The sequence below is a fragment of the Engystomops pustulosus genome, chromosome 3 (assembly GCF_040894005.1).
Source record: "Engystomops pustulosus chromosome 3, aEngPut4.maternal, whole genome shotgun sequence".
Taxonomy (NCBI): domain Eukaryota; kingdom Metazoa; phylum Chordata; class Amphibia; order Anura; family Leptodactylidae; genus Engystomops; species Engystomops pustulosus.
Window position 1 is genome coordinate 102,911,312 of NC_092413.1, and position 27,945 is coordinate 102,939,256.

The 27,945-nt window shown below is 42.6% G+C and overlaps 1 protein-coding gene across 1 annotated transcript; it reads right to left on the minus strand.

The window, feature by feature from the left end:
• Positions 1–87: 87 nt before the first annotated feature.
• Positions 88–27,803, minus strand: LOC140122863 (posterior protein-like). Its single transcript, XM_072144108.1, has 2 exons — positions 26,438–27,803; positions 88–470 (listed from the first exon to the last, which is right to left on the minus strand). Exons 1-2 carry the CDS (start codon positions 27,801–27,803, stop codon positions 88–90), a joined length of 1,749 nt encoding a protein of 582 aa, XP_072000209.1.
• Between the last annotated feature and the right edge of the window lie 142 nt (positions 27,804–27,945).

Genomic DNA, 27,945 nt, shown 5'->3' on the forward strand with positions numbered 1-27,945 from the left:
GATTCAAATGTTTTTATTAACAGTTCTTTAACATTTAACTTTCAGAACAGGAATGGACATAAACTGTTTGAACATGGCTTTATCTGCCTACTTCTTGCTGCTAGAGATCTGACAGCGCTTACTCTTGCATAGCCGAGACGTATTTGGCGTAAGTGAGGAAGCAGTTGAGACCCTCAGCACAGCTTGAAGATGAGCATCAGTAATTCTAGACCTGTACTTTGACTTATTGAAGTTCAAGGTAGAGAAGAGCTTTTCGCACAAGTATGTGCTCCCAAAAAGACACATGGTCTGCTTGAACATTAGGGAAAGCTCAGGGAAGCTGGGGGGCAATTCTCTTAAAAATTGCCCAAGTTTGTCTGCTTTTCCACTCACATCCCTAAACTTGGCTTTGAGTTCAGAGTTACACTGCAGGTCAATGAGCTCTATTTGAAACACTGGAGGGGCATATTGCACATCAAAGGAGAAGGGGTCTGCAAAAATTTGAAATGTGTCTCTGTGTCAATAGTGTGCCTGAATCAATGAGTGACTTGCATAGTGGGAAATGGCAAAGGTTTGTTTGAGAAAGCTGGTCTTTCCACAACATAAGTTTTGTAGAGAACGCTCTCACGCTGTCATAGGCAGCACTGACAAGTTGCCCCTGGCCTTGTAACCTCTTATTCAGTACATTATGCTCATGTGTGATGTCAACCAAAAAAGCTAAGTCCATGAGCCATAAAGTCACGTTCTCCCCGCCCCACTTTTTTTTTCTTCCCAGCCTGCACTAGATTGAAAACAAAACTCCCGGTGAGAAGAAGCTGCTGTCATGGCGTCTCTCAGCGCAAGGAAATCCCCGAGCTGGGAGACGTGTATTCTCTATGAACGCGTCCTGTGCACCGAGGGCTCCTAAGCTCCTACCGCACTGAGCCCAGTCAGGGACACTCCATCCCCCCGTACTTGCCTCTCCATGTCCCTCTCATCGAAGAAGATGAAGTCGCCGCTCTGACCTGCACCAAGTGCGTTCAGAGCGGCGACTTCATCTTCTTCAAGTACCAGAGGGAATGGGACTAACCCCTTAAGGACCAGGCCCTTTTTCGTTTTTGCATTTTTATTTTTCACTCCCCACCTTCAAAAATCTATAACTTTTTTATTTGTCCATGTACAGAGCTGTGTGATGTCTTATTTTCTGCTTAACAAATTTCACTTCGTAGTGATGGTATTAAATATTCCATGCCGTGTACTGGGAAGCGGGAAAAAAATTCTAGATGCAGTGAAAATGATGAAAAAACACATTTGTGCCATTTCTTGTGGGCTTGGTTTTTACAGCTTTCACTGTGCGCCCCAAATGACAGATCTACTTCATTCATTGGGTCAATACGATCACAGGGATACCAAATTTGTATAGGTTTTATAATGTTTTCATACATTTACAAAAATTAAAACCTCCTGTACAGAAAAAAAATTCTTCATTTTACAGTGTTCTTGCGCTAATAACTTTTTCATACTTTAGTGTACAGAGCTGAGGGTGGTGTCATTTTTTGTGACTTCTGATGATGTTTTCAACTCTTTTATTTTTAGGACTGTGCGACCTTTTGATCACTTTTTATAGAATTTTGTCTATTTTTCAAAATGGCTAAAAAATGCAATTTGCGACTTCGGGCACTATTTTCCGCTACATGGTAAAACGGAATGAAAACCAGTTATTATAATTTGATAGATCTGGCATTTTCGGACACGGCGATACCTAATGTGTTTAGGATTTTTACTGTTTATTTATATTTATATCAGTTCTAGGAAAAGGGGGGTGATTTGAATTTTTATGGTTTTTTTAATATAATTTTTTTTTTACTTTTTTTTATTTATTTATTTTTTTACTATTTTTCAGACTCCCTAGGGTACTTTAACCCTAAGTTGTCTGATTGATCCTACCATACACTGCCATACTACAGTATGGCAGTATATGGGGATTTTGCATACCATCTATTACAATGTGCAGATCCCACATTGTAGTAGATAGCCTCTATCATGACAGCCTTGGATCTTTGTGCTGTCATGACAACGGATCGCCGCTCCCCGGTGACATCACTGGGAGTGACGATCGGAGCCAAGATGGCGGCGCCCGGCTCTTTAATGCCACCAGCAGCTTTGCCTGCGACGATCAAAGGGTTAACACCCGCGATCGGTGCAAGCACCATTATGAATCAAATGCCCGGTGAGTATGAAGAGAGCTCAGCCCGTGAGCCCTCTTCATACTCCCCCAGTGCTTTTCCAGGTGGGGGCCGCAAAATATTCAGATGACAATGGCCCGTATTTATGGTGGTTAATAAATGGATTTTGGAAAACCCATGGTGAAAATTTTAGTCAATGATGTTCCCTGAGTCACAGAGAGCAGCTGTGCAAAATTTGGAGATTGTAAACGCGAGAGTGCAGATTCTTTAAGCAGATATACATACATACATACATACATCCACACACATACACTCACACATAGAACCAGACAACCAGAATATTCCTTTACAGTTTGATGTGTCCTGTCAAATAAGGAGAGTAATTAAAACATAATAGGTTAAGGCCTACTTGATATGCCCTTCATTTCATATTATTTTATGCCTTAGAAGCGATTATTAAAGTTAAGATGGATGTAAAAAGAATCTAAAACTTAAAATTAAGAATATACAGCAAAAAACAGAGAAAAGCAGTGAATTATCTCAGACCACACAAATATGACACCCCAATAAGTAGCTCAGAGCCCCTTTTTACAGATGCTAAATTGCAGTATTTGGGTGCTTTACTTTGTAAAAAGCATTAGTCCCTGACCCAATGTACCTAATTGATATATCTACCTCCAGCTAGCTATTCAATCCAATTGCTAAGATTTATGTCACCCAGGATCCAATATAATACATTATGCAGTTAACATATTGTACACAGTGACATATATCTATAATCATATCAGCTGTATACACTGTTGAGGCACACAGAGCTTTAACACAGAGCTCCACCCCCTATTCCCACCACAAATGAGATTATTAACAATTACAGTGACTGGTCATGGCCACATACCCACCCTCAGACACCAAGGGTACTTGACCGATTTTAACATGATGACTAGAGATGAGCGAACACTAAAATGCTCGGGTACTCGTTATTCGAGACGAACTTTTCCCGATGCTCGAGTGCTCGTCTCGAATAACGAACCCCATTGAAGTCAATGGGAGACTCGAGCATTTTTCAAGGGGACCAAGGCTCTGCACAGGGAAGCTTGGCCAAACACCTGGGAACCTCAGAAAAGGATGGAAACACCACGGAAATGGACAGGAAACAGCAGGGGCAGCATGCATGGATGCCTCTGAGGCTGCTTAATCGCACCATTATGCCGAAATTATGGGCAACAGCATGGCCATGACAGAGTGACAGAATGAAGCTAGATAGCATGTAAAACATCCAATAATTGACCCTGACACTATAGGGGACGGCATGCAGAGGCAGAGGCAGCGGCAGCAGGCTAGAGAGTGGCATGGCGACATACCCTAATTGGACTCAGGCTTCAAACCAATGGGTGTCAGAGAGGAACCAAAGGAGGTGAGCAAGAAGCGCTCAAATAATATCGGTACATGATAAAAGTTTGCCAGTATATTTTGTGGATTACACAGCAGGGTGGCGACAAAGTTAACATGGAAGCCATGAAAACAACCCAAAATTCTGCCTGACACAGCTCGTTTGATAAGGGGACCATGTATGCTTACAGTTCATGCCAGTCGCTGCACTGGCTGCCAGTCTCCTTTCGAATACAGTTTAAAATAATAATAACCCTCATCCATAAAGCTCTGTATAATGCTGCACCCCCCTACCTCTCCTCTCTTATCTCAGTCTATCGCCCAACCCGTGCTCTTAGATCCGCCAGTGATCTTAGATTAACCTCTACCCTAGTGCGGACCTCCCACTCGCGTCTCCAAGACTTCTCTAGAGCTGCACCAATTCTATGGAATGCTCTGCCCTGGACTATCAGACTAATACCTAACCTCCAAAGTTTCAAACGTGCTCTTAAAACCCATTTCTTTAGGCAAGCCTATAACACTCATTAACTGCATGAAGTTTTAACTCTTCTACTAACCCGTCCTGTGTCGTCCTCCCATCTGTTATCCAGCAACCAACAGGCACCAGACTTCTCTGCAGTCCCATTCACCCTGGACCTGGTATATAAGATGACGGCTGAGTGGTTCAAGCGACAGCAATTCCATTTATTATATTTTTTTCTATTCCCTAAGAAGAATGGCTTGACCATTAAATATTCTTTTACCTCGTGTTACCCCATCATCTTCATAAACCGTAAGCTCTGGCGAGCAGGGACCTCACTCCTGTTGTTCCATACAAATGTTGTGCTCTGTTACATTACATTTGTATTTGTTTCCTATGATTTGTAAAGCGCTACAGAATATGATGACGCTATATAAATAAAGATTATTATTATTATTATTATGGAGGCAGTGAACTAGTAGTAGATTAAAGGTGCTGCAACTATGTTAGTTGGATCTTGGGATGGAGCTGGCGCTCTGCAGCCAGGCGAGCTTTTGCCAATCCAAGCCCCTGTCTCTAGGCTACTCCCCAAACAGCACTTCTAAGAACCTTTTGTATAAGATCAAGTGTAGTAGCGTTCTTATAAGTTTAGGATATGGCGGGTGAGGGGAATGTAAACAGATGCGCAAGAAGCGCTGAAATAATATCCCTAAATGGTAAAAGTTTGCAAGTATATTTTGTGGATTACACAGCAGGGTGGCGACAAAGTTAACAACTTTGATGTGGAATGCCCTGTAATAGCTCTTGGGCGGTGTGCCTTTTATCGCCTAGGCTCAGCAGTTTCAGCACCGCCTGCTGTCGCTTAGCGACGGCACTGCTGCTGTGCCTAGAGCTACCGACTGATGGCGCCATGCCCACGGATGGTAATTCGGAGGAGGAGGAGGTGGAGGAGGGGTGGGAGGAGGTATAGTAGGCCTTTGAGACCTGGACCGAGGTAGGCCCCGCAATTCTCTGCGTCGGCAGTATATGACCAGCCCCAGGGTCAGACTCGGTCCCAGCCTGCACCAAGTTAAGTGTAGTAGCGTTCTTATAAGTTTGGGATATGGCGGGTGAGGGGAATGTAAACAGATGCGCAAGAAGCGCATGATGCGCATGGAGCTGGCGCTCCGCTGCCAGGCGAGCTTTCGCCAATTCAAGCCCCTGTCTCTAGGCTACTCCCCAAACAGCACTTCTAAGAACCTTTTGTATAAGATCAAGTGTAGTAGCGTTCTTATAAGTTTAGGATATGCCGGGTGAGGGGAATGTAAACAGATGCGCAAGAAGCGCATGATGCGCATGGAGCTGGCGCTCCGCTGCCAGGCGAGCTTTCGCCAATTCAAGCCCCTGTCTCTAGGCTACTCCCCAAACAGCACTTCTAAGAACCTTTTGTATAAGATCAAGTGTAGTAGCGTTCTTATAAGTTTAGGATATGCCGGGTGAGGGGAATGTAAACAGATGCGCAAGAAGCGCATGATGCGCATGGAGCTGGCGCTCCGCTGCCAGGCGAGCTTTCGCCAATTCAAGCCCCTGTCTCTAGGCTACTCCCCAAACAGCACTTCTAAGAACCTTTTGTATAAGATCAAGTGTAGTAGCGTTCTTATAAGTTTAGGATATGCCGGGTGAGGGGAATGTAAACAGATGCGCAAGAAGCGCTGAAATAATATCCCTAAATGGTAAAAGTTTGCCAGTATATTTTGTGGATAACACAGCAGGGTGGCGACAAAGTTAACAACTTTGATGTGGAATCCATGAAAACAACCCAAATTTCTGCCTGACACACCTCGTTTGATAAAGGGACGATGTATGGAGGCAGCTATATGGACGACTTTTGGAGGTAGCAATGGAGACAACGTGTGGAGGCTGCTATGGAGACAATTTAATTTGGATAGTGCCTGTATGTGGCAGTCCCAAACATTTTTCAAACCAGAGGAGCAGGTAGGTGGCCCTCCAGTAAAATGGAATAGATTGAGTGCCTGTATGTGGCAGTCCCAAAAATGTTTCAAACCAGAGGAGCAGGTAGGTGGCCCTGCAGTAAAATGGAATAGATTGAGTGCCTGTATGTGGCAGTCCCAAAAATTGTTCAAACCAGAGGAGCAGGTAGGTGGCCCTCCAGTAAAATGGAATAGATTGAGTGCCTGTATGTGGCAGTCCCAAAAATGTTTCAAACCAGAGGAGCAGGTAGGTGGCCCTGCAGTAAAATGGAATAGATTGAGTGCCTGTATGTGGCACTCACAAAAATTGTTTCAAACAGAGGACCGGGTAGGTGGCCCTCCAGAAAAATTAAATGCATGAAGTACTATAGCAAGAGCCAGTGGGCCCTGTCAAAAAATAGCCATTTTCCTCTGCTTTACTGTACAAAGAGGAGGAGAAGGAGGAAAATGAGGAGGAGGAGGAGTGGATCAATTATTCAGGTTGAGCTTCCTTCACCTGGTGGAGATTGGAAATTCTGAGAAATCCAGCCTTTATTCATTTTAATAAGCGTCAGCCTGTCAGCGCTGTCAGTCGACAGGCGTGTACGCTTATCGGTGATGATGCCACCAGCTGCACTGAAAACCCGCTCGGACAAGACACTAGCGGCAGGGCAGGCAAGAACCTCCAAGGCGTACAGCGCCAGTTCGTGCCACATGTCCAGCTTTGAAACCCAGTAGTTGTAGGGAGCTGTGTGATCATTTAGGACGATGGTATGGTCAGCTACGTACTCCCTCACCATCTTTCTGTAAAGATCAGCCCTACTCTGCCGAGACTGGGGACAGGTGACAGTGTCTTGCTGGGGTGACATAAAGCTGGCAAAAGCCTTGTAAAGCGTACCCTTGCCAGTGCTGGACAAGCTGCCTGCTCGCCTACTCTCCCTCGCTACTTGTCCCGCAGAACTACGCACTCTGCCGCTAGCGCTGTCAGAAGGGAAATACTGTTTCAGCTTGTGCACCAGGGCCTGCTGGTATTCATGCATTCTCACACTCCTTTCCTCTGCAGGGATGAGAGTGGAAAGATTTTGCTTGTACCGTGGGTCCAGGAGAGTGAACACCCAGTAATCGGTGCTGGAATAAATTCTTTGAACGCGAGGGTCACGGGATAGGCAGCCTAGCATGAAATCTGCCATATGCGCCAGAGTACCAACGCGTAAGAATTCACTCCCCTCACTGGCCTGACTGTCCATTTCCTCCTCCTCCAACTCCTCCAACTCCTCTTCTTCTGCCCATACACGCTGAACAGTAAAGGACTCAACAATGGTCCCCTCTTGTGTCTCACCAACATTCTCCTCCTCTTCCTCCTCATCCTCCTCCACCTCCACCTCCTCCGATATGCGCTGAGAAACAGACCTGAGGGTGCTTTGGCTATCAACAAGGGAATATTCTTCCCCTGTCTCTTGTGACGAGCGCAAAGCTTCCGACTTCATGCTGACCAGAGAGTTTTTCAACAGGCCAAGCAGCGGGATGGTGAGGCTGATGATGGCGGCATCGCCACTGACCATCTGTGTTGACTCCTCAAAGTTACTCAGCACCTGACAGATATCAGACATCCACGTCCACTCCTCATTGTAGACTTGAGGAAGCTGACTGACCTGACTACCAGTTCTGGTGGAAGTTGACATCTGGCAGTCTACAATCGCTCTGCGCTGCTGGTAAACTCTGGATAACATGGTCAGTGTTGAATTCCACCTCGTGGGCACGTCGCACAACAGTCGGTGAGCGGGCAGTTGGAGGCGGCGCTGCGCTGCCCTGAGAGTGGCAGCATCTGGGCTGGACTTCCTGAAATGCGCACAGATGCGGCGCACCTTCGTGAGCAAATCAGACAGATTGGGGTATGTCTTGAGGAAACGCTGAACTATCAGATTTAACACATGGGCCAGGCATGGCACATGTGTCAGTCTGCCGAGTTGCAGAGCCGCCACCAGGTTACGGCCGTTGTCACACACAACCATTCCCGGCTTGAGGTTCAGCGGTGCCAGCCACAGATCAGTCTGCGCCGTGATGCCCTGTAATAGCTCTTGGGCGGTGTGCCTTTTGTCGCCTAGGCTCAGCAGTTTGAGCACCGCCTGCTGTCGCTTAGCGACGGCACTGCTGCTGTGCCTAGAGCTACCGACTGATGGCGCCGTGCCCACGGATGGTAGTTCGGAGGAGGAGGTGGAGGAGGGGTGGGAGGAGGAGGAGGCATAGTAGGCCTGAAACACCTGGTCCGAGGTAGGCCCCGCAATCCTCGGCGTCGGCAGTATATGAGCAGCCCCAGTGTCAGACTCGGTCCCAGCCTCCACCAAGTTAACCCAATGTGCCGTCAGCGATATATAGTGGCCCTGCCCGGCAGCACTCGTCCACGTGTCCGTGGTCAGGTGGACCTTGTCAGAAACGGCGTTGGTCAGGGCACGGATGATGTTGTCTGACACGTGCTGGTGCAGGGCTGGGACGGCACATCGGGAAAAGTAGTGGCGGCTGGGGACCGAATACCGAGGGGCGGCCGCCGCCATGAGGTTGCGAAAGGCCTCGGTCTCTACTAGCCTATAGGGCAGCATCTCCAGGCTAAGCAATCTGGAGATGTGCACATTAAGGGCTTGGGCGTGCGGGTGGGTTGCACTATATTTGCGTTTCCGCTCCAGCGTCTGGGGTATGGAGAGCTGAACGCTGGTGGATGCTGTGGAGGATCGTGGAGGCGACGATGGGGTTTTTGTGGCAGGGTCCTGGGCAGGGGGCTGACTAGCAGCTGACACAGGGGAAGGAGCAGTGGTGTGCACGGCCGGAGGTGAACGGGCTTGTTGCCACTGAGTGGGGTGTTTAGCATTCATATGCCTGCGCATACTGGTGGTAGTTAAGCTAGTAGTGGTGGAACCCCTGCTGAGCCTGGTTTGGCAAATGTTGCACACCACAGTCCGTCGGTCATCCGGTGTTTCCTTAAAGAACCTCCAGACTTGAAGATCTAGCCCTCGCCGCAGGAGCCCTCGCCACGGGAGCTTCACTAGTTGACACATTTGGCGCTGATGCACCAGCTCTGGCCCTGCCTCTCCGTCTGGCCCCACCACTGCCTCTTCCAACCTGTTCTGGTCGAGGACTCTCCTCCGTCTCAGAAGCACTGTGTTCACCCGGCCTCTCAACCCAGCTTGGGTCTGTCACCTCATCATCCTCCGATCCCTCAGTCTGCTCCCCCCTCGGACTTCCTGCCCTGACAACAACTTCCCCACTGTCTGACAACCGTGTCTCCTCATCGTCGGACACCTCTTTACACACTTCCACTACGTCAAGAAGGTCATCATCACCCACAGACTGTGACTGTTGGAAAACCTGGGCATCGGAAAATTGCTCAGCAGCAACCGGACAAGTGGTTTGTGACTGTGGGAAGGGTCCAGAAAACAGTTCCTCAGAGTATGCCGGTTCAAATGCCAAATTTTCCTGGGAGGGGGCAGACTGGGGGGGAGGAGGCTGAGGTGCAGGAGCTGGAGGAGTGGCGATTTCGGTGACATGGGTGGACTGCGTGGAAGACTGACTGGTGGTGGACAAATTGCTCGAAGCATTGTCAGCAATCCACGACATCACCTGTTCGCACTGTTCTGGCCTCAACAGTGCTCTACCACGAGTCCCAGTAACTTCAGACATGAACCTAGGGAGTGTAGCTCTGCGGCGTTCCCCTGCTCCCTCATCAGCAGGTGGTGTCTCACCCCGCCCAGGACCACGGCCTCTGACCCCTGCAGTAGTTGGACGCCCACGTCCCCGCCCTCGTCCTCTACCCCTAGCCCTCGGGTTAAACATTTTTAAAATGAGAGTTATAACTTTATTTTTTTTTTTACTTTTTTTTGTTTTTTTTTGTGTTTTTTTTTTTTTTTGTGTTTTTTTTTTTTTTTTGAGTTTTTAAAACCAAACAATGCTATCCTATTGCTATGGCTATTTTCTAGCCAAGTATCAAAGCACACTACTATGCCAGATGAGATGACACTGAGTTAGTGCCTAATTGAAATCCAACCCCTACTAAATTTTCCCACTTCGGTCTTTGCTATGGATATGTGCGTCACTAAGCGCAGAACACAGCGGTCGCAAGTCTCACTACAAATTGCTCAGAATTGGCTAGTACATGCACTGCAGAAAGTACAGCCACCAGCAGATCAACCAGAAATCAAATATATAGAACGCTACTGTATGCGTAAGTAAGCTCTTTGTATTCTCCTATGGCTATTTTCTAGCCAAGTATCAAAGCACACTACTATGCCAGATGAGATGACACTGAGTTAGTGCCTAATTGAAATCCAACCCCTACTAAATTTTCCCACTTCGGTCTTTGCTATGGATATGTGCGTCACTAAGCGCAGAACACAGCGGTCGCAAGTCTCACTACAAATTGCTCAGAATTGGCTAGTACATGCACTGCAGAAAGTACAGCCACCAGCAGATCAACCAGAAATCAAATATATAGAACGCTACTGTATGCGTAAGTAAGCTCTTTGTATTCTCCTATGGCTATTTTCTAGCCAAGTATCAAAGCACACTACTATGCCAGATGAGATGACACTGAGTTAGTGCCTAATTGAAATCCAACCCCTACTAAATTTTCCCACTTCGGTCTTTGCTATGGATATGTGTGCCACTAAGAGCTAAACACAACGGTAGCAAGTCCCCCTGCTAATTCCTCACAAAATGGTACTAGATGCAAATTAAAATAAAAAAAGTAGAACGTTATTGTAGCCCTAAGAAGGGCTGTTGGGTTCTTTGAGAATCACTCCTGCCTAACAGTAAGCTAATAGAACACCCTAACGCTTTCCCTGACCAGCAGCAGCTCTCTCCCTAGCGGCATCCAGACACAGAATGATCCGAGCAGCGCGGGCAGCGGCTAGTCTATCCCAGGGTCACCTGATCTGGCCAGCCAACCACTGCTATCGACGTGTAAGGGTACCACGTCATGCTGGGTGGAGTGCAGAGTCTCCTGGCTTGTGATTGGCTCTGTTTCTGGCCGCCAAAAAGCAAAACGGCGGGAGCTGCCATTTTCTCGAGCGGGCGAAGTATTCGTCCGAGCAACGAGCAGTTTCGAGTACCCTAATGCTCGACCGAGCATCAAGCTCGGACGAGCATGTTCGCTCATCTCTAATGATGACCATTTTATGCATCAAATATCAACTCATATCAGATGTTTGGTATCCTGATACTCCTGATGCACAAAAGATTGTGCAAGGCCTCCGCAACAAATAATTCTAAACAGACTAAGAATACAATATGCTATAATTAAGAGCACATTGTTTTAAGATGTGTAAGAAAAGATTTTTCACTAAAGAGCTTTTATTAATTAAGAAGAAATAAAGTGTCTAAAGTGTATCTTTATCCCATATTCACCATATGTTAGCTTTTCCTCATTGGAATAGTTTTTCTGCCATAAGAGTACAACTGTACAGAGTGAAAGCATGTTTGACTTATTCTTACTCATGATTAATGTGGTTACCGTATGTCTATTCTTAAAGAGGACCTGTCACCAGATTTTGCCACCCCTGACTACCAATGTCTGCTGACAAAGGGTTAAAAGTCCTCCCTATATCACCTAAAATTAGCTGCCATTGGGGCACTGTCCCGTAATTACAGCCATTTTTCAGATATGCAAATTAGCTTTTCTGACTCATCTCTAGAAGCCTGAGAGAGGAGAAGATTCAGAGATATCAGTAAACCACACCCATTATTATGACTGACACCTCTGTATCTCTTCAAATCACTGCTCTGCCTCCTTGTACTTAGGGACCGTATGCTAATATTCAACTACCGACATATAAAGCTCTGTGTACAAAAGGAAAATATTGGGGCATATTTAGCATACACTGGCGCTCGTGGGCCAGCGTATGATAGCCCCGCTGCTGCATGTTCGCAGCGGCATACATCAAGAAGCTTCCGCCTCTTGATGCAGGGCCTGGCGTAGAAAAAAACGCAGCAGGCGACTTTTCACATATGAAAAGTCGCTGGCAGCAGAGAGTGCGCCGGTGCGGGGACATTAACGCCCCGCGCCGGCCCCCTCCCAGCCACTGGCACCCCCACCTTCACGCCCCTTTACACCCCACTGGCGTGAAGGTGGCGGATTGGGGCACATAATTGCAAAAGCTAGCAATAAGCTAGCATTTGCGATTATTTCCGGTCCTGATAAATATGCCCCCTTGTGTCAACCTTTTTACACAGTGCCTTATGCTACATTAATGACATGTGACCAGTGTTACCATTGCAGGTCCTTTAGCCTTATAAGAATAGCAAACTGTACACCATGTATGTCGTTACATGAAATCATAGCAGCCTCCATAGAGGATGGAGAGGAATAGAAGTCTATGGAGGCTGCTGTGACTTCATGTGGTCAGATACATGCATTGGGTACAGTTTTCTATTATTAAGAGGCTGAAGTAGCTGAGATGTCACTCTGGTCACATGACATGAACTGCGACCAGTAAGGAAACATAAGGCATGGGGAAGATAGATGGTAGGGGCTGGCCGAGCAGAGCCTGTCCCCCTCTGATGCCAGGTAATATAAGATAAAAGGTTATTTCTGCGCATGTAAGTGAAACTATTTTAAGCTAAAAGAAGGGGTTCAGTTAGTTAATAGAGCTCTATGGGAACCTGTCACTGGCTGTATATGTGTAAATGTGGTGACAGGTTCCCTTTAAGCATATTCTTTCTCATGATTAATTTAGTTATAACACAGTAGAAGTATATTCACTATTTTTCTAAACTGATTTTGTTTTTGTTTTATACTTTTAAAGTACTTTAAAGTTGGTGTAACTTGTTCACGGTGGCAGCAATATGGTTAACCAACAATTCAACACAGACATCTTCTTTGCAATCATGATGTTGTTTTAGCGACTACATGATTTCTGCTGTCAAAACCGTATTATCATAATATTGTAATACAGTTCAGAGTGCATCCTGATTGTTTTCAAAACAGATGGTGCCTGAGATCTCTGCAAATTCATCTCTCATACAGGTTGCAAGTTGCATCAAGAAATTGCAGTAATTCAGTTTTGACAGCTCTGGGAAATAATGGTGCCAGGTGGTAGTTTTAGAGAAAAAAAATTATATCCATTTTGTCCATAAATGTATTTTCTGTAATATTTTAATATTAAATAAAGAGTACAGAATAGAACTCTTTTTATAGAGAGAAACACTGCCAATCATTCTAGTACTGCTACAGCAGCTTGGTGCAGGAGTGAAATCAAGATACTAGTCAGGTCCTTATACAGCAAGTCAAGTTGCAGAACAGAAAAGCAGCTCGCCAGCCTTTTCCTTATATCTGTCTGTATCCTGAGGCATGAAGGTTCTCCCCATTCATCTTGATCTACATTACCGTGTATACCTTTACTTATCTTGTTCTGTACAGTTAACATCTTTTCCAAACCATAACCTGTACCCTATGCACATGCAGCAAACAAATAAAAAAATAAGAACCCGCATGGAGATTAGAGTATGTTTCTGACTTTTAAAACTACAGCATTCCCATATTGTTGCACAAGTGTCACATCAAGCTCGGACGAGTATGCTCGCTCATCTCTACCTGTATCTTTTGATCCAGTGTGTCTTCCCGTGTCGGAACAATGTGCTACAGTAGGGGTACACTAGGGGGCCCTGTGACACTGAAAGCTGTGGGGGGGCCTCTGTGACTAGAAAGACTGAAGTGATGAGGCCCTGTGACTATTATGGCTGCTGTTGGAGGCCTTGTGATTATAATGGCTGCTGAGATAAATCTGATGCAGTATAAGGCTACTTTCACATGGACGTATGCCCGCTCGGCTATGTCTGGCGCTCTGCAGGAGAGGATGGATGACCCCCTATGCTCTCCTAATAGAGATGCTCGTCACACGCCCCTGCACAGGGAGAAAGATAGTACATGTTCTGTATGGAGCGGTACAGTGCCACACATGTGACAAAATATATTGGTCTGTGTGCCTATTTCCTTCTAATGGGGCATATAGACAGTTGCAAGATGTAGACAGGAAATAAGTCCCCCTGTTTCAGCCGGAGATATTTAGTGCTTGTCATGTGACACAGTAGTAAGACAAAAGGCAGTACATACTATGTAGTACCGTATATACTCGAGTATAATCCAAGTTTTTCAGCACAAAAATTGAAATCCAAAACCCACCTTTCCGGTGGGAAAATGTGGTAGGGGGCTGGCTGTATAATGGGGTTGCCTATATACTGGAAGAATGCTGGCTATACAGTATACTGATGTCTATATACTGGGGGGAGGGGGCTTGCTATATAATGAGGCAAGGGTTGTCTATATAATTGGGAAGAGGGCTGCCTATATACTGTGGCAGGTGGCCACATTGCCAGTACATGATATGTACAATACAGACAACTATTTTAGAATGCTATCAATATGCCCAGTATGCTATTAGTATGGCATTCAATTACTATAAATTCCAGTTTTTTATTATCAAGACAGTATCTCTTTCTCCCAATGTGAAAAAGTGTATTATGTGTATTGTACCATCAGAGCTACATAATGCAATTATTGTTACCAAACAACTCTATTAACATTGATAGTACAATTTCATGTACTTTGCTGTTTTACTGGAACAATATAAGTCAATAAATGCAATACCTTCTGTCTTCTTAATAACTTTTTTTTTCTTAGAAAATTATTTCTCCCTAGGCCCTAACTATCTAGATGTTATTAAACTGACCAAATAGGAAATGTTGCACAATAAAATAGTAAAACATAAATGGTATATCACAAAGTCCCAGTAGGAGAACTTCTATTATCTTTATAGCTTGTGCATTAACGCAATAAATCTATTAAGAAAATGATAATACCATTTTAAAAAAATCTGTTCTAATAGATTTACAACTCTTTTTTAAGAATTTTTATTTTCCATAAGGCTTCAGTTTGTTAAAAAGAGATCAAATGTAGTTTCAAGTGAGAATCTTATAAGTGCACTTTTCCCTCCAGGACCTGTGTCTCTGCATGGTCCTCCTATGTTTCATCTCCCTCATTACACGCAGAGCATAGCCTCGTCTCTCAAGTACTATATGTTACAGGTGAAGACGATAACTCAAGGTCATTAAGGGTAGAGACTGTCCCTATTGTGTCCCTATAGACTGTGGACCTATCTTCTCTATAACTCTGACCTCGGAACCACAGCCATAAACAGCTGTGCTCCTTGGAGAGTGCACGCTTAGCTACAGCCTCTCTTTTAGTTTTGAAAATACTCAGGTCACCAACTGAGGTATACCACCAACTGGTTCAAGATGTCAAAAGTGCTGTAATACCTGACACATGCAGCTTAGTATTGCCCTACTCCAGCACTGTGGTGTCTTTGGAGACTCCTTTTAATCTGCCATAAGTGGACCCATAGACTGCAATTTAACAGATTAACACCAGGTTTTTCACTGACATACGAAGAACAGAATCCAGATCACCTCTCCAGTAGTTGATTCCTTTGGTGCATGGAGATAAAACTCAGAAGTCCACCACTGTAATTTATGTTCTCACTTTTAGTTCATGAATAAGTCCGTGTAGCACGAAACGCGTTGGTCTGTTTTCACACTAAGTCTGATCTGATTATAAGTTATGAATAATAATATGAAATAAAGAGAAGAATTGTTTTACAGTATTCCCGTGAATGTGCTAGAATTATCCATTGCTTCTGGGTTTTGACTGCACTTATATTCTTGCATACTGTAAATGGGTGTTAAACTCTGTTTTTAGGTGGGTGAGATGTTCTGCATCCTCTGAAGAGTCTCCTTAGTGTAAAATATATAATGTCAAGACATGCCTTTATGAAAAACCTACATTCTACATTGCATTTTTGGAACTCACCACTACAGTCCATAATAGGACCAGTTTTAGTAGGGTGAGGTTTTTTTTTTTAAAGCTTTATTAGACACCAAAGCATTTACAATCAATAAAACAGACCTATAAACATGTATAAAAAAACAAAACAAACATTAAGACTAATAGAAATGTTAAGTGAATACCTAAAGAATAACAAAATCGCAACCCCCCTAACCCATCTCGCCCTTCCCCCTGCCAGCTGGAGACACACCAAAGAAAAAAGAAAAAAAGGAAAGGGAAAAAATCTGCCTAAAGCGGATAAACCGCTCTGGTAAGGGTTAACCCACTATCAGGAACCTAACTGACGGTCCCTGAGTGACCCTACAAGATACATATATAGGTCAGTGTTCACACTGGTAACAGAAACCGACACAAGACAGACAGGAAGGTGGGGTCACACTAGGAGATAAACGATACTCAGGGACAAACAACAGATACAGACAGTGAAGCGGAGACAAACAAACCGGGTCAAAACCAAGATGGCCGCAAAGGTACAGAATCGTATAGCAAACAGAATGGTCAGTAGGCAAAGCAGAAGTGAATACACAGAATTGCAAGAAACGCAATGGCAAGAGCACTAGATACACAGACTGCAATAACCAGCACCTAATGAAGGGCTGGGCAGAATATAAGGCAGTAATGGATACTACCTCCAGCACTGATTGGCTCAGCCGTCCATCACTCAAACCGCAGCTGCAGGCAAAACAATTACAGAGACACACCCAGATTTCCCAGGATCAGAAATGGAGCTGTCAATCACAAGCAGCACTGGATGTTGTTTTCCAGCAAGAAGCCTGAAACCGGATCCCATCACAACAATTTGCAAGTTCTGACAGTACCTAATTAAAGGTCCCAAATTCGGTTAAGCCTGTTAACCCCTCCTATTGCGTTTTTCGTACGCACATTCTTATGACTTAATACAGACTATCATATTTCGCCATTCTCTCACCCCAGGAGCCTTCATATCTTTCCAGTGTCTAACTAGCAACAGTCCTGCCAAAATAGGAGTTTCAAAACCAATTCACTTTTTAATCCAAGATCTAAGTTTATCGGGAGGAGGCCCAATAGACCAAACATGACTAAGCGAGAAAGGGTACAATGAACCTGAGACTCAATAGTCTGAAAAAATCTCATGCCAATATTTCTCATTCCTCGGACAATCCCAAAGAACATGTAGAATGTCAGCATCTGGTCTTATACACCTCATACAATTCGAATTTTCTCTAAGCCTAGCTTAAACATTAAGGCTACATTCCCACTGCCGTGAGCCTGCCGCTCCATAGCACAGCGGGCACACAGCAGCGCGGGGAGAGGAGGAGGAGGAGGTGAGCACAGCTCACCCCCGCCCCTCTCCACAGCGATGTGTGGCCGCGGCGCCGTAATACGGGAAAAGATAGGACATGTCCTATCTTTTCCTGGGCTACGGAGCGGTACGGTGCCGCACGTGTGCTGCACTGTACCGCTCCCGTAGGGCACCGCAAGCCCATAGAAGTGTATGGGGGACGTATATCGGCGGCATATACGTCGGCCGTATATATACGTCCACCATACTATAGTGTGAATGTAGCCTAATAGTGGTGAAAAATAAATTCTATATAAAATATTTAATTGTGTACAACTGTGATTTAAATTAATACAACATCTCACCACATTCTTATAAATATCATCCCATTGTGCTTCTGTGATACTAAAAACTGATTTGTTCATTTCACTTGGCAAATGTGCCTAAAATTTTGGTCCATACAATTCCTTAAAATGCGGCAAATCTTAGCAAAATTTTTTGTAATCCCCTCCTAAGTCCAGTACAATTGCCACTCTCCTCTACCTAAAACCCATCATGATTTTTCCAATCCTATATGCGTGAAGAAACTGCCAGTACCTAAAAAAATCCTTATCCTTAAGAATCTCACTATTCAACCAATACTGAAAGGAAGTTAATTCTCCATTCTCACCCAATTGGCCCAAAGAAATAATACCTTTTTTTCCCCAGAAGCCGACGTCATGCACTTTATATAACTCTGGCAAGTTGAGATTACCCCATAGAGGAGTACATTTGAATCCCCCCTCAATCCCTAATATTCTTCTAAACTCCAGGTATTCACCAATAGATTTTTTGAGTGGGATTAATTTCTGACTTCTCAGTTGACCCGACTCCAGTAGGGAATAGATGGAATCATATCTCCTCCCCACCAGATTCGCGATCGACTGGAATAGCCTACTTGTTTTGTTTTCCACAATAAATTGGATCTGGGCCACCAGGAAATAATGGCAAAAGGATGAAGAGAAAGACCTCCTTATCCTTACGTTTCCTGTTTAATGCAGACCATTTTTCTCAACCAAAGTAATTTATTTATAATTGTGCGGATAAGGCCAAACCATTTCTTATCTATCCAACAAGGACAGTTACATAAAATGTAGAGAATTTGAGGCAATAATATACTTTTAACCAGTACAACCCTCTCTGCTCGATTTAGGGGGAGAGAACTCCATGTATTAACCGTATTTTTCAAGTTTCCTAACAAAGGGACCAGATTCAACACTAAGTAATCTCCCACGCTGTGGCTAATCTTTAGGTCCAAATAATCAAAGGAAAGGGAGACTTTTAAATCAAGATGGTTTAGGCTTATCAGTGAATCCTTTTTAAGGGGAACCAAGATGGATTTTTGAGCATTTATCTTGAAGCCTGAAAATCTTCCAAACTTCCTAATAACTTTCATAGATTCCGGCATTGATGTCCCTGAATCTTTCAGGCAGTGGAGAACATCATCAGCATATAACATAATTTTATTATCCAGTAAATAATCCACCCTCTATCTCCTTCTCTGCCCTAAACTTAATTGCCAACGGTTCAATAAACATTGCAAATAGCAATGGGGACAAGGGGCATCCCTGCCTGGTTCCCCTTGACAGGGAAAAGAAAGAAGAATAATCTCTGTTCACCTTAATACTGGCCTTTGGGGCAAAATAGAATAGTCTGACCCATTCCACAAATCTATTGCCTAACCCAAACCTATGAAACACTTCTCAAAGGAAGGACCACTCCACCCTGTCGAAGCCCTTAGAGGCATCTAATGACAGGATGGAGCGGCACCCCCCCCCCTTCCCCCCTGGCCCATCTACAAGCTTGCAAGCATCCGCCTCATATTAATACTAATCTGATGGCCCCCAACAAAGCCACATTGATCTTCATGAATAAGTGAGGGAGCCACTTTCTTTAATCTATTCGTCAAAAGCTTAGCAACCAATTTTACAATCGGCATTGAGAAGAGAGATCAGACGATAAGATTCCCCCTCCACCGGATCTTTGTTTTTTTATGAATCAGGACTATACTAGCTTCATACCAAGAATCCGGGAGTTTACCCTCAGCCTGTGCATTTTCCCATAGATCCAAAGGATAAATCCAAATCTGTTATAAATCTCCAGGGGTAAAAAATCCAATCCCGGAGAGGCATTACATCTAGAGGAAGACAAAGTCTCTTCAAGCTCTTTAATTGAGATTAAAAGGGATAATAGGTCCCTCTTATCCGCCTGTAGAGTAAGAATTTTGATACCATTAAAATAGGATCTTATATCTATTGTAGCATCTAAAGTCTGAGGAATAGATATTTAGAAAAAGCTGTAAAAAGGTCTCCTTGATCTCCCTCTCATTACAGGTACTTTCCCAGAAATTATTTTTTATCGCCTGGAATTCTTAACTTTTCTGTAAAAGGCATTTAGAGGGGGATCCACTCTCACATTGAACTTTATGATCCAAAAAAAAAAAATGTTTGCATTGCCTTATTAGCAATAAATTTATTATACTCCTCTTGAGCCTGAATGTATCTATCAAGAGAATCTTGGGAACTGTTCCCCTGAGTTTCCCTTTCTCTTTTCATAACTTACTCCTTTAGGGTCCTTTCCTGTCTAGCAAACCTTTGACGCATAAATATGATTTCTGAATTCAATATTCCTCTCAGAAATTACTTCAACGAATCCCTTAGTAATCCATAGCTATACGTAGATATATTTGCAGCAATAAAGCAACAAAGCTCTTTCTTAATTTTATCCTCGTCCGTTAACAGGGAAAACAAGTTTCCAAAACATTAATGAAGGTTTAATCATACAGGGTAATTCTACGACTAGCGGGGAATGATCTGAAATCAGAGGATTGTCATATCATATTTTCCGAGCCCACCCAGCAGCTAAATCATTTGCCAAGGCTGTCTATCCTAGAGAAGGAATTGTGGGAATGATTGTAGCAAGAATATAGCGGCAGGTCACCTTTTAGGGACCTCCAGACATCTACCCACCCTACTTCCTGGCAGAATCTAGAAATAGGGGTATTGACCGCACCAACTCTGAAATAATTACCTTTCACCAGACGATCCTTCTTATTCAAAAAAACAGAATTGAAGTCAACAACAGGGCAGACACACACCCTTTCTAGATACTGCAGAAATCTTAGCAAGACCTCATATCTAAAGGGAGGAGGAATATAGACTCCAGCCACAATACACTTAGTACCCTCCAAAATGCCATGCAGGAATACATATCTCCCTCTACATCGCACTGGAAATCCAGGACTTTAAATCAAATTCATCTATGAATCAATATTGAAACAACTCTAGAAAAAGCTGAAAACACAGAACTGTATGTCTGACTTGCCCAGCTACATTCTATCAAATGCAAAGACTCCTTCTTAAGGTGGGTTTCCAGCAGGATGACAATTGCGGGGAGCTGTTTAGCGATATAATCAAAAATAATACAGCATTTCATTTCATTCCTTTTATATTCTAAGAAATAATCCTAGTACCCATCTCTCAGAAAAAGGAAAAAAGAAAAAAAAAAGGCATATCTGACACGACAGTCCGAACCTACCCCCCCACCCTACCGTGGTAGAACTCTTCCTACTTGAGCCACTTACCCTGACTTACCCACTTACCCTGACCCTCCTGTGGCAGCCCCATACAAAAAAAAAATGATTTCATTCTAATTACATGCCAACTCAGCATCGGGACAGGAGACCCTCCAAACGCGGCAGTGCTCCTCCAAACCTGGGAACTCCGAATCCAGCACAGAAGCGTCCCTGATGAAAATATCTTTCGCAGGCACTGTACATACCAGCGTCAAGGGCATGAAGCAACGTGCTGATTCAGCATGATCGCAGACCAGCTGACAAGGTTAGGGTTATAAGTATGAGATATGTCCGTGGTAACACAATAGGGACAGGTTACTACAACTCTTGATCCACTGTTTTATTGCTTTGTTGCACTCTGTCCTATCCCTCACTCACCATATTTTCACATCCAAGATGGTCAGTGAATCCCTTTGAAATCCTAAAGAAGGAATGATCCATTACACATTACCGGGCAGATGCATATGACTTTTATTGCAGAGGAGTACCTTCGGTTACACTGCTACAGACCTTTGGATGAGCAGCCATAAAATCTATGGTTTGTATTTTTAGCTTTATGTTGCCATACATTTGTATCTCTAAATACGTATTTAGAGATCTGTTTAGATCTCTATGGTTGCAGTGACCAATATAAGTCTCATAATATAATCAGCTTTGTTTTATAGGTGTTTGTTTATTTCACAGCTCAACTGTGTCTTTCGGTTCATTTTTAACTGTTAAAATAAAAGTTAACCCTGTGTCACTGTAAGTGCTTATAGCTTTGGAACGCTATAAGATATCCAGGGGATTTTGAGATTGTTTTCTCGTGACACATTGTACTTGAAAGAAAAAAAATTCTTTATTTTCAAAGTTCTAAATTCTCTACTTTTGAAGCAGATAGCCATAGCACCCAAATAAAATCATAACTCACATTTTCCAGATGTCTGCTTTATGTTGGCATGGTTTCTAAAGATTACACGTATTTTACTAGAATGCAATGAGGCTCAGAATTTAGGAACAATTTTTTTTACATTTGTAGGAAAATCACCAAAACCCGTACTTAGAGGGACCTGCTCAGCTTTTAATCAACTGTGAGAGGCCTAAATAATATCTAGACTTGTAAATTACACGATTATGGAAACTACACCCCTCAACAAATGAAAAAGCACTGATAGGAAGTTTGTAAACCCCTCAGGTGTTTTATTGAGGTTAAAACAAAATGGAGGATCGGTCTACAAATTGTAATATTTTTTCACAATGCACTGATTTTGAGTGGAAAATTAAACATTTACAATGGATTAAATGAAAAAAGGCTCCACAAAGTTTGATACCCAATTCCTCCCGAGTACACTGATACCCCATATGTGGTGTTATCCTGCTGTTTGAGTGCACGGAAGGGAATAGAATGGAAGGAGGCACCATCCAAAGTAGATTTGCATTCTCAAATTCTTCTGGCTATAATTGTTTTCTTTTTTAATGTGGACCTATAGGGGCTTATTTTGCACATACAGTTTACAGTTAGACCCGGGAGGGGTCTGACTGCCAAAAACATCGGGCAGCCTTGGGGCACTTGGCAGACCTTGGGGCTGCCCAGAAGAGGATCGGATCCCCCGGTAAGCGGCATGTGGGATCTGATCCATAGGGGGAAGACCCTTACACGCCTTGGTCATTCTAGACTGCCGTCTCCAATCGCACGTGTTAGAGCACGGTGTCAGCTGTAATATACCTGCTTCTGGTGCTGGCTCCATTCGTGAGCCGGTGTCAGAAGCAGGACATTATAGTAACACCCCCACAATAATGTACTAGAACGCCCAGGTGCACGTAGGGGTTACGTTTTGTATACTTTCTTCACCATTTGTACTGCTATTTTCTGGTGTTGTACTCAATTCAGTGTTACAATCTTTAAAATGTTGAACATTGTCAATTTTTCTTTGGTTGTTGCTTAATAATATGTATTCATATTGTTCATTGAAACAAATCAGATGTGTGCTCTTATTACTGAAGCTGAATTTGGGTTGCTGTGAACCACAGCCACTCTTTTTGCAATATATATGCATAACAGCCTTTGTATCATAAGCAAAGTATAAGTCTATATGATTTACTCAGCATACATGAAATCATGTCACTGTGAATAAATAAGTTAATTTCTTTCTTCCACTATTACAATTACTGGAGAAAGCTACAGTATTGATGTAGCAATTTAACACTTTGGACAATCATCGGAATTCATTTTCTGTTGAATACATTTTTTTCTGTTATTTTTTCGCCCAGTTAGAATGGATTTATCAATCTGTATTCCAGGAATATTGCTTCTTATTGCTGGAGTTAAAAATCATTTAATTCTCTTTTTATTTCTAGAACAAAAAGTAAGAACATAAATCTGTGACTTATTGAAAGTCATTAGCTTAAATAGCAGCTGGGATTGCATTATTGATTTGTCATCCAATCACTGTATCCTTGTAGGCTAGGAGCTAAACAGAACAAGATGAAGCAAAATTCCAACATGCCATGGTCAATAAATTCAACACCTTACAAAAGGTGAAGTATAGCAGGTCATTGCTTTCTACATGCACCAAATGCAGTTACCATAAAGGTATTTGTAAAATCTGCTTGGTTTTGGGGTGCCAGTTAATATTAAATTAACAACAATATTCAATGGATCTTTATAGGGGATTTATTAAGGGTACAATACAGGGGAATACAAATAGAGGGTAAACTAACTAAGGGACAGAGAGATGGTGGGGAAGGAAGTGCTCTCTAAAGATCTGTATACCATTTTATATACACACACACATAGCTCACACACATTGCCCATCATCCCACCTCCACCACTGTCTTGGCCAATCCAATGATGATGTAGAATCAATACATTCTTATCACACAACCTTGCAGGACAAGTAACTTGAGTCTTTGTTTCCCACAGGATCTGGAAGAATCTCCAGGGGGCGATGGCCTCCAGGTGTAATAGCACAGTCCATTGTTATCACATGCAGCTGTCTCTGCAATCTTTATTAGGGGCAATGTAGGCATTTATGGCTTAGTTCTTCCTCTGTCCACAAAGACCCTTAAACTGTCTCAAGCCACATCATGTCATATTTCCAACATTATGCCCCTTTGGGCCTGAAAGGCCCACACACCATTAGATCATGTTTGGAACAGAAAATAAAATCCATTTCTCCTCCATTATCTTCTTTGGGTGTGGAAATGATCTTTCTTCTTCTGGCTTTCCTCAAGGCAAAGTAGTTGAAGGTTTTATGGGTAAGGGATAGGGCACCAATGGTCATCACACCATTCACTCACATTCATTCTCATATCCATTTCTTGAATGACATTTTTCCATCTATACCATTTATCCAACAAATATATATCTCCATATATACTAGTAACTGTCATATTTACAATATACATTAAACTAACACTGTATATCATATACAAAGCAAACTGGAAATCATTATAAAGCAGATATGAAATTACATCATAATAAAATAACCAAAATTCATAATAATAGAGACGAATAACAATAGTAAAGCAACAACTGATTCAAACAGATAGCTCATGGGGTTGTCTAGGGGTTTCCAGATTAAGTTTATAACTAGTTTCGTAAGGGTGAACTATCAGTTTTATCACTTTTACCCCATTACCAAATTGAATGTCTATTTTTACAAGGTTTTATATTTACTCTCCACAAATATTTTTGCATTACATATCATATGTGTCTTCTGCTGTCCAGAGTTGTATAGATTTACTAAAGGTATACCATTGCACATGAATACATATCATGTAAATAAAATATCCGCAGTCATTATATTAGTGGATTCAGAAAATGTCACTAATCACCCTTTAGAATAGGTGTCCTTAATCTAATCTTACTTGTGTACAATAAAATATAATATATAATGTAGTCATGTAGCTGAGACATTAATTACTATATGTTTAGGCATTCATGGAGACAGACACATATAGATTAAGAAAAATTAAAAAAAAAAAAAAAAATGCAAACTGAATGCTGCTTTTAATACCCTTTGGTTTTCATTTAGATGCTTTACTGGTATAAAGGAGCGTGCAGTTTGTTTTAGAAAATTTAAATTAAGTTGCCAGTGAGACAAATGTATCAAAGAAAACCTTAAATAGAAAAATATATGCAAACATCTACATATCAGAACGTATCTGAGATGTGTCTTGTTTACTGACAATCACATTCATAACTAGGTGTGACTGTACACAAAGCATTACAGATCACCACTAATATTTGTCTCACACCAGGAACAACTTGTCTTCTATTCGGCTGGTAGTGTACGTTATTACTCCGCTACCAGTGCAGGTTTTTAGGCAAAGTAAAAACAACCAAAAATTATCACATTGACATTTATTTCATCTGATGGCACATTATTTAATTTTAAAGGCTTCTCCTTAAAAATACTAAAATTTTGTAAGGTCCTCTGGTAAATGCCTAAATGGAAAAAATAAAGCTAAATATCAAATGATTCTCATCCACCTTATTTATTTACTTATGCGAATTCACTATAGTCTGCCCCTTTGGTACTGCATTACTCTCTAAAAGCATGCCCCTTTGGTACCACAAAATGGTACCAAACACTGTATAAAAAAAAAATAATAATACTTGAATCAAGAAAAAAAAAATGCTTCATTTAAAAAAAAATGCGAAAAAAAAAATATTCCAACATTCCTGAGCATCAGGGACTTAAACGCAAATGTGTATTGACACAGTTTACATACTACATTTAACAGAACACAAAACAGACAAACATAAAACAATGAGAGCTAATTCAGCTTCTACACATCTTAGAGTGGGACACCAGGCAGTTTCCGATCCTTCTTCTGTCAATGATTAAGTAAGGTCATCTATGGGACAAGATAAAGAACAAAGACATAGCACAAAAAAAACAACAAATACATTACATACAGGACCTACACATCACAATGGGATGTTACTGGGATGTTATCTTTTAAATTGTTTGCAAACAATTAACCCTCATAAACTTTGAGCTCATTACACCACGTGGTTTTATTTGTAAAGACATAAAACTTTAACCATTATTCATGATACAAACAATCTTTCACATACTACCTTTTTATGACCTGTAAACAATAATGTCAATATTAATAAGTTGTTTTTTCAACAAACAACCTTGTTGCCTAAAACCAAAATCACAATGACAGTTATCACACAAACATTACTTAAAACAGATATGTAAAACACGAGATCAAAGAATGGAACCTGTAGAAACAAAACAAAAGTGTTAGTTTCTTTGTCCTGGAGTCATGTGACACAAAACATCCAGCCTACAAAAGAAAGACAAAATATTTAGACACCAAGAAATTCATACCATCAACACAATTCCAAATCCATTTATTCACAATGTATGTTGTTATAGCCACACATTAATAAGCCATGCTGCTGCTGTACTGTGCACTGTTTATTAGCAGGGGGAGGGCGATCTGTGACCAGCTCCAGAATAGCCAGAATGGCAGCCCTGCCCATGGATTGTACACTGGGACATTAGCACCCTCTTTGTGCTCCCTGCCATGAGGGGGAGGCTGTTCTTTCTTATCCCTGTGTGTATTGGGGATTTTATTTACATGTGATGTATTCTCCTCACATGTCTCTGTATGGCTAGTGCCAGGAGGTGCCATGGCCTCCTCACATGTCTCTGTGTGGCTACTTCCAAAAGATGTCATGGCCTCCTCACATGTCTCTATGTGGCTACTTCCAGGAGGTGTCATGGCCTCCTCACATGTCTCTGTGATCACTGTGTTCTGGTCGGTCTCAGGCTCAATGGCATCAATTTCTGCATGCAATGAATTATAATGTTTCCTATGGTTTGCATTATTTACATCACAGAAACGTTTAATATGTCCAGGCCTCCCACATCCATAGCAATACCGGACATATCTTGTCCTCCTAGCTCTGTACTCTGTAGACAGATATCCTGATGGTTCATCCCTATTGTTAGACTCCTGACACCAGTCCCTGAGTATATTAATAAAGTTCTCTAGGGATGTGGCGTTCTTCAGGGCAATTTTTGTGGTGTAATCCACATTACACTGATTTGCCATTGAATAGAGGAAATCAGAGTCATCCTGAGACATATCGGGGCAGTTGTAAACACTCCTAAATAAGGTCAGGTACTTGTTACAGAACATAAGGGGGTCATCACCTGTCCTGAACCTATGTTTCCTCAGGGTATTCTCACCCCTTATGTCTCTCCCTCCCATGATACGCTGCAATTCCTTCCTTCTGAAGTCTGCACCACAATCCTCATTTCCCATGTGTGTAGATGACAATTGTGCTGCCAGAGGCCCAGGAAGCCATGCTTGGAGCAGAGACCAGGCATCCTTATTAGACAAGTTGTATTGCCTCACCACAGCTTCAAATTTATTGGATACAATTATTGGTGATTCATTTGTATCCCATTCTCCAATAACCTGACACAGATGTAGTCTGTCCTGGATGCTGAGTGTTGGAGACTTATCTGCAGGTATTAAATTGTGTTCATCACTCCAACCCCCGGGTGTGACAATGCAGACATCTGCTGCTTTATGGCAGGTCTGGTTTTGTACTTGGAGGGACCGGATCTGCTGTTCTTGTTTACACAGTTGGGCCATTGCTTCAGACAACTGACTCTTTAGTGACGTAATTAACACGTCCCTCTGATGGATCTCCCTCTCTAAGGACTTTATATGACTTTCAGTAGATACAGAACTCAATCTACACTCATGTAGCTGCTTATCCAACTCATGATTTCTTATAGACAGCTCATCCACCTTTACTTGTAGATTATCCATTTCACTAGTTGTTTTAGCAGAAATGTCAATCACAGAGTCACTGATTCTGTCTATACTTTCCTTACATTGGAGCCTTTGTATGTACCAATTTACTTCCTTTACCTCAGCCAATTCTTTCATCTTGATTAACATCATAATTTCATTGCCCAACCTTTCTTTCTTCCCTCTCTTACTGAGCACTTTCCTATCTAACTTCTCATTATGGGCCTTACATTGCATCATCAGCTCCTTATATTGCTCCTCTAGTGAACCATCTGCACATGAATGGTAGCGAGCAGAGGAATACTTTTTCACAAACTTTTGAACAAGTTCCATCTCTGTTACCACAATACACTGACAAACACACAAATGACAAACTAAGCAAACACAGTTTGTGTAATTATCTACCACACTAACGTTCTGAAAGGCTACTTTACACACTGCTTACACCTTTATACTCATTCAATCTAGGAAAATG

What these genes read in the sequence shown, in the direction of transcription:
- LOC140122863 (XM_072144108.1), bottom strand. Translation starts at nt 27,803, where the DNA reads ATGGAACTTGTTCAAAAGTTTGTGAAAAAGTATTCCTCTGCTCGCTAC. An exon ending in CACAGTGATCACAGAGACAT is followed by an intron (nt 471 to 26,437) that starts GTGAGGAGGCCA and finishes AAATTTTTGCAG; the next exon opens with ACCCCTTCTCCTTTGATGTG.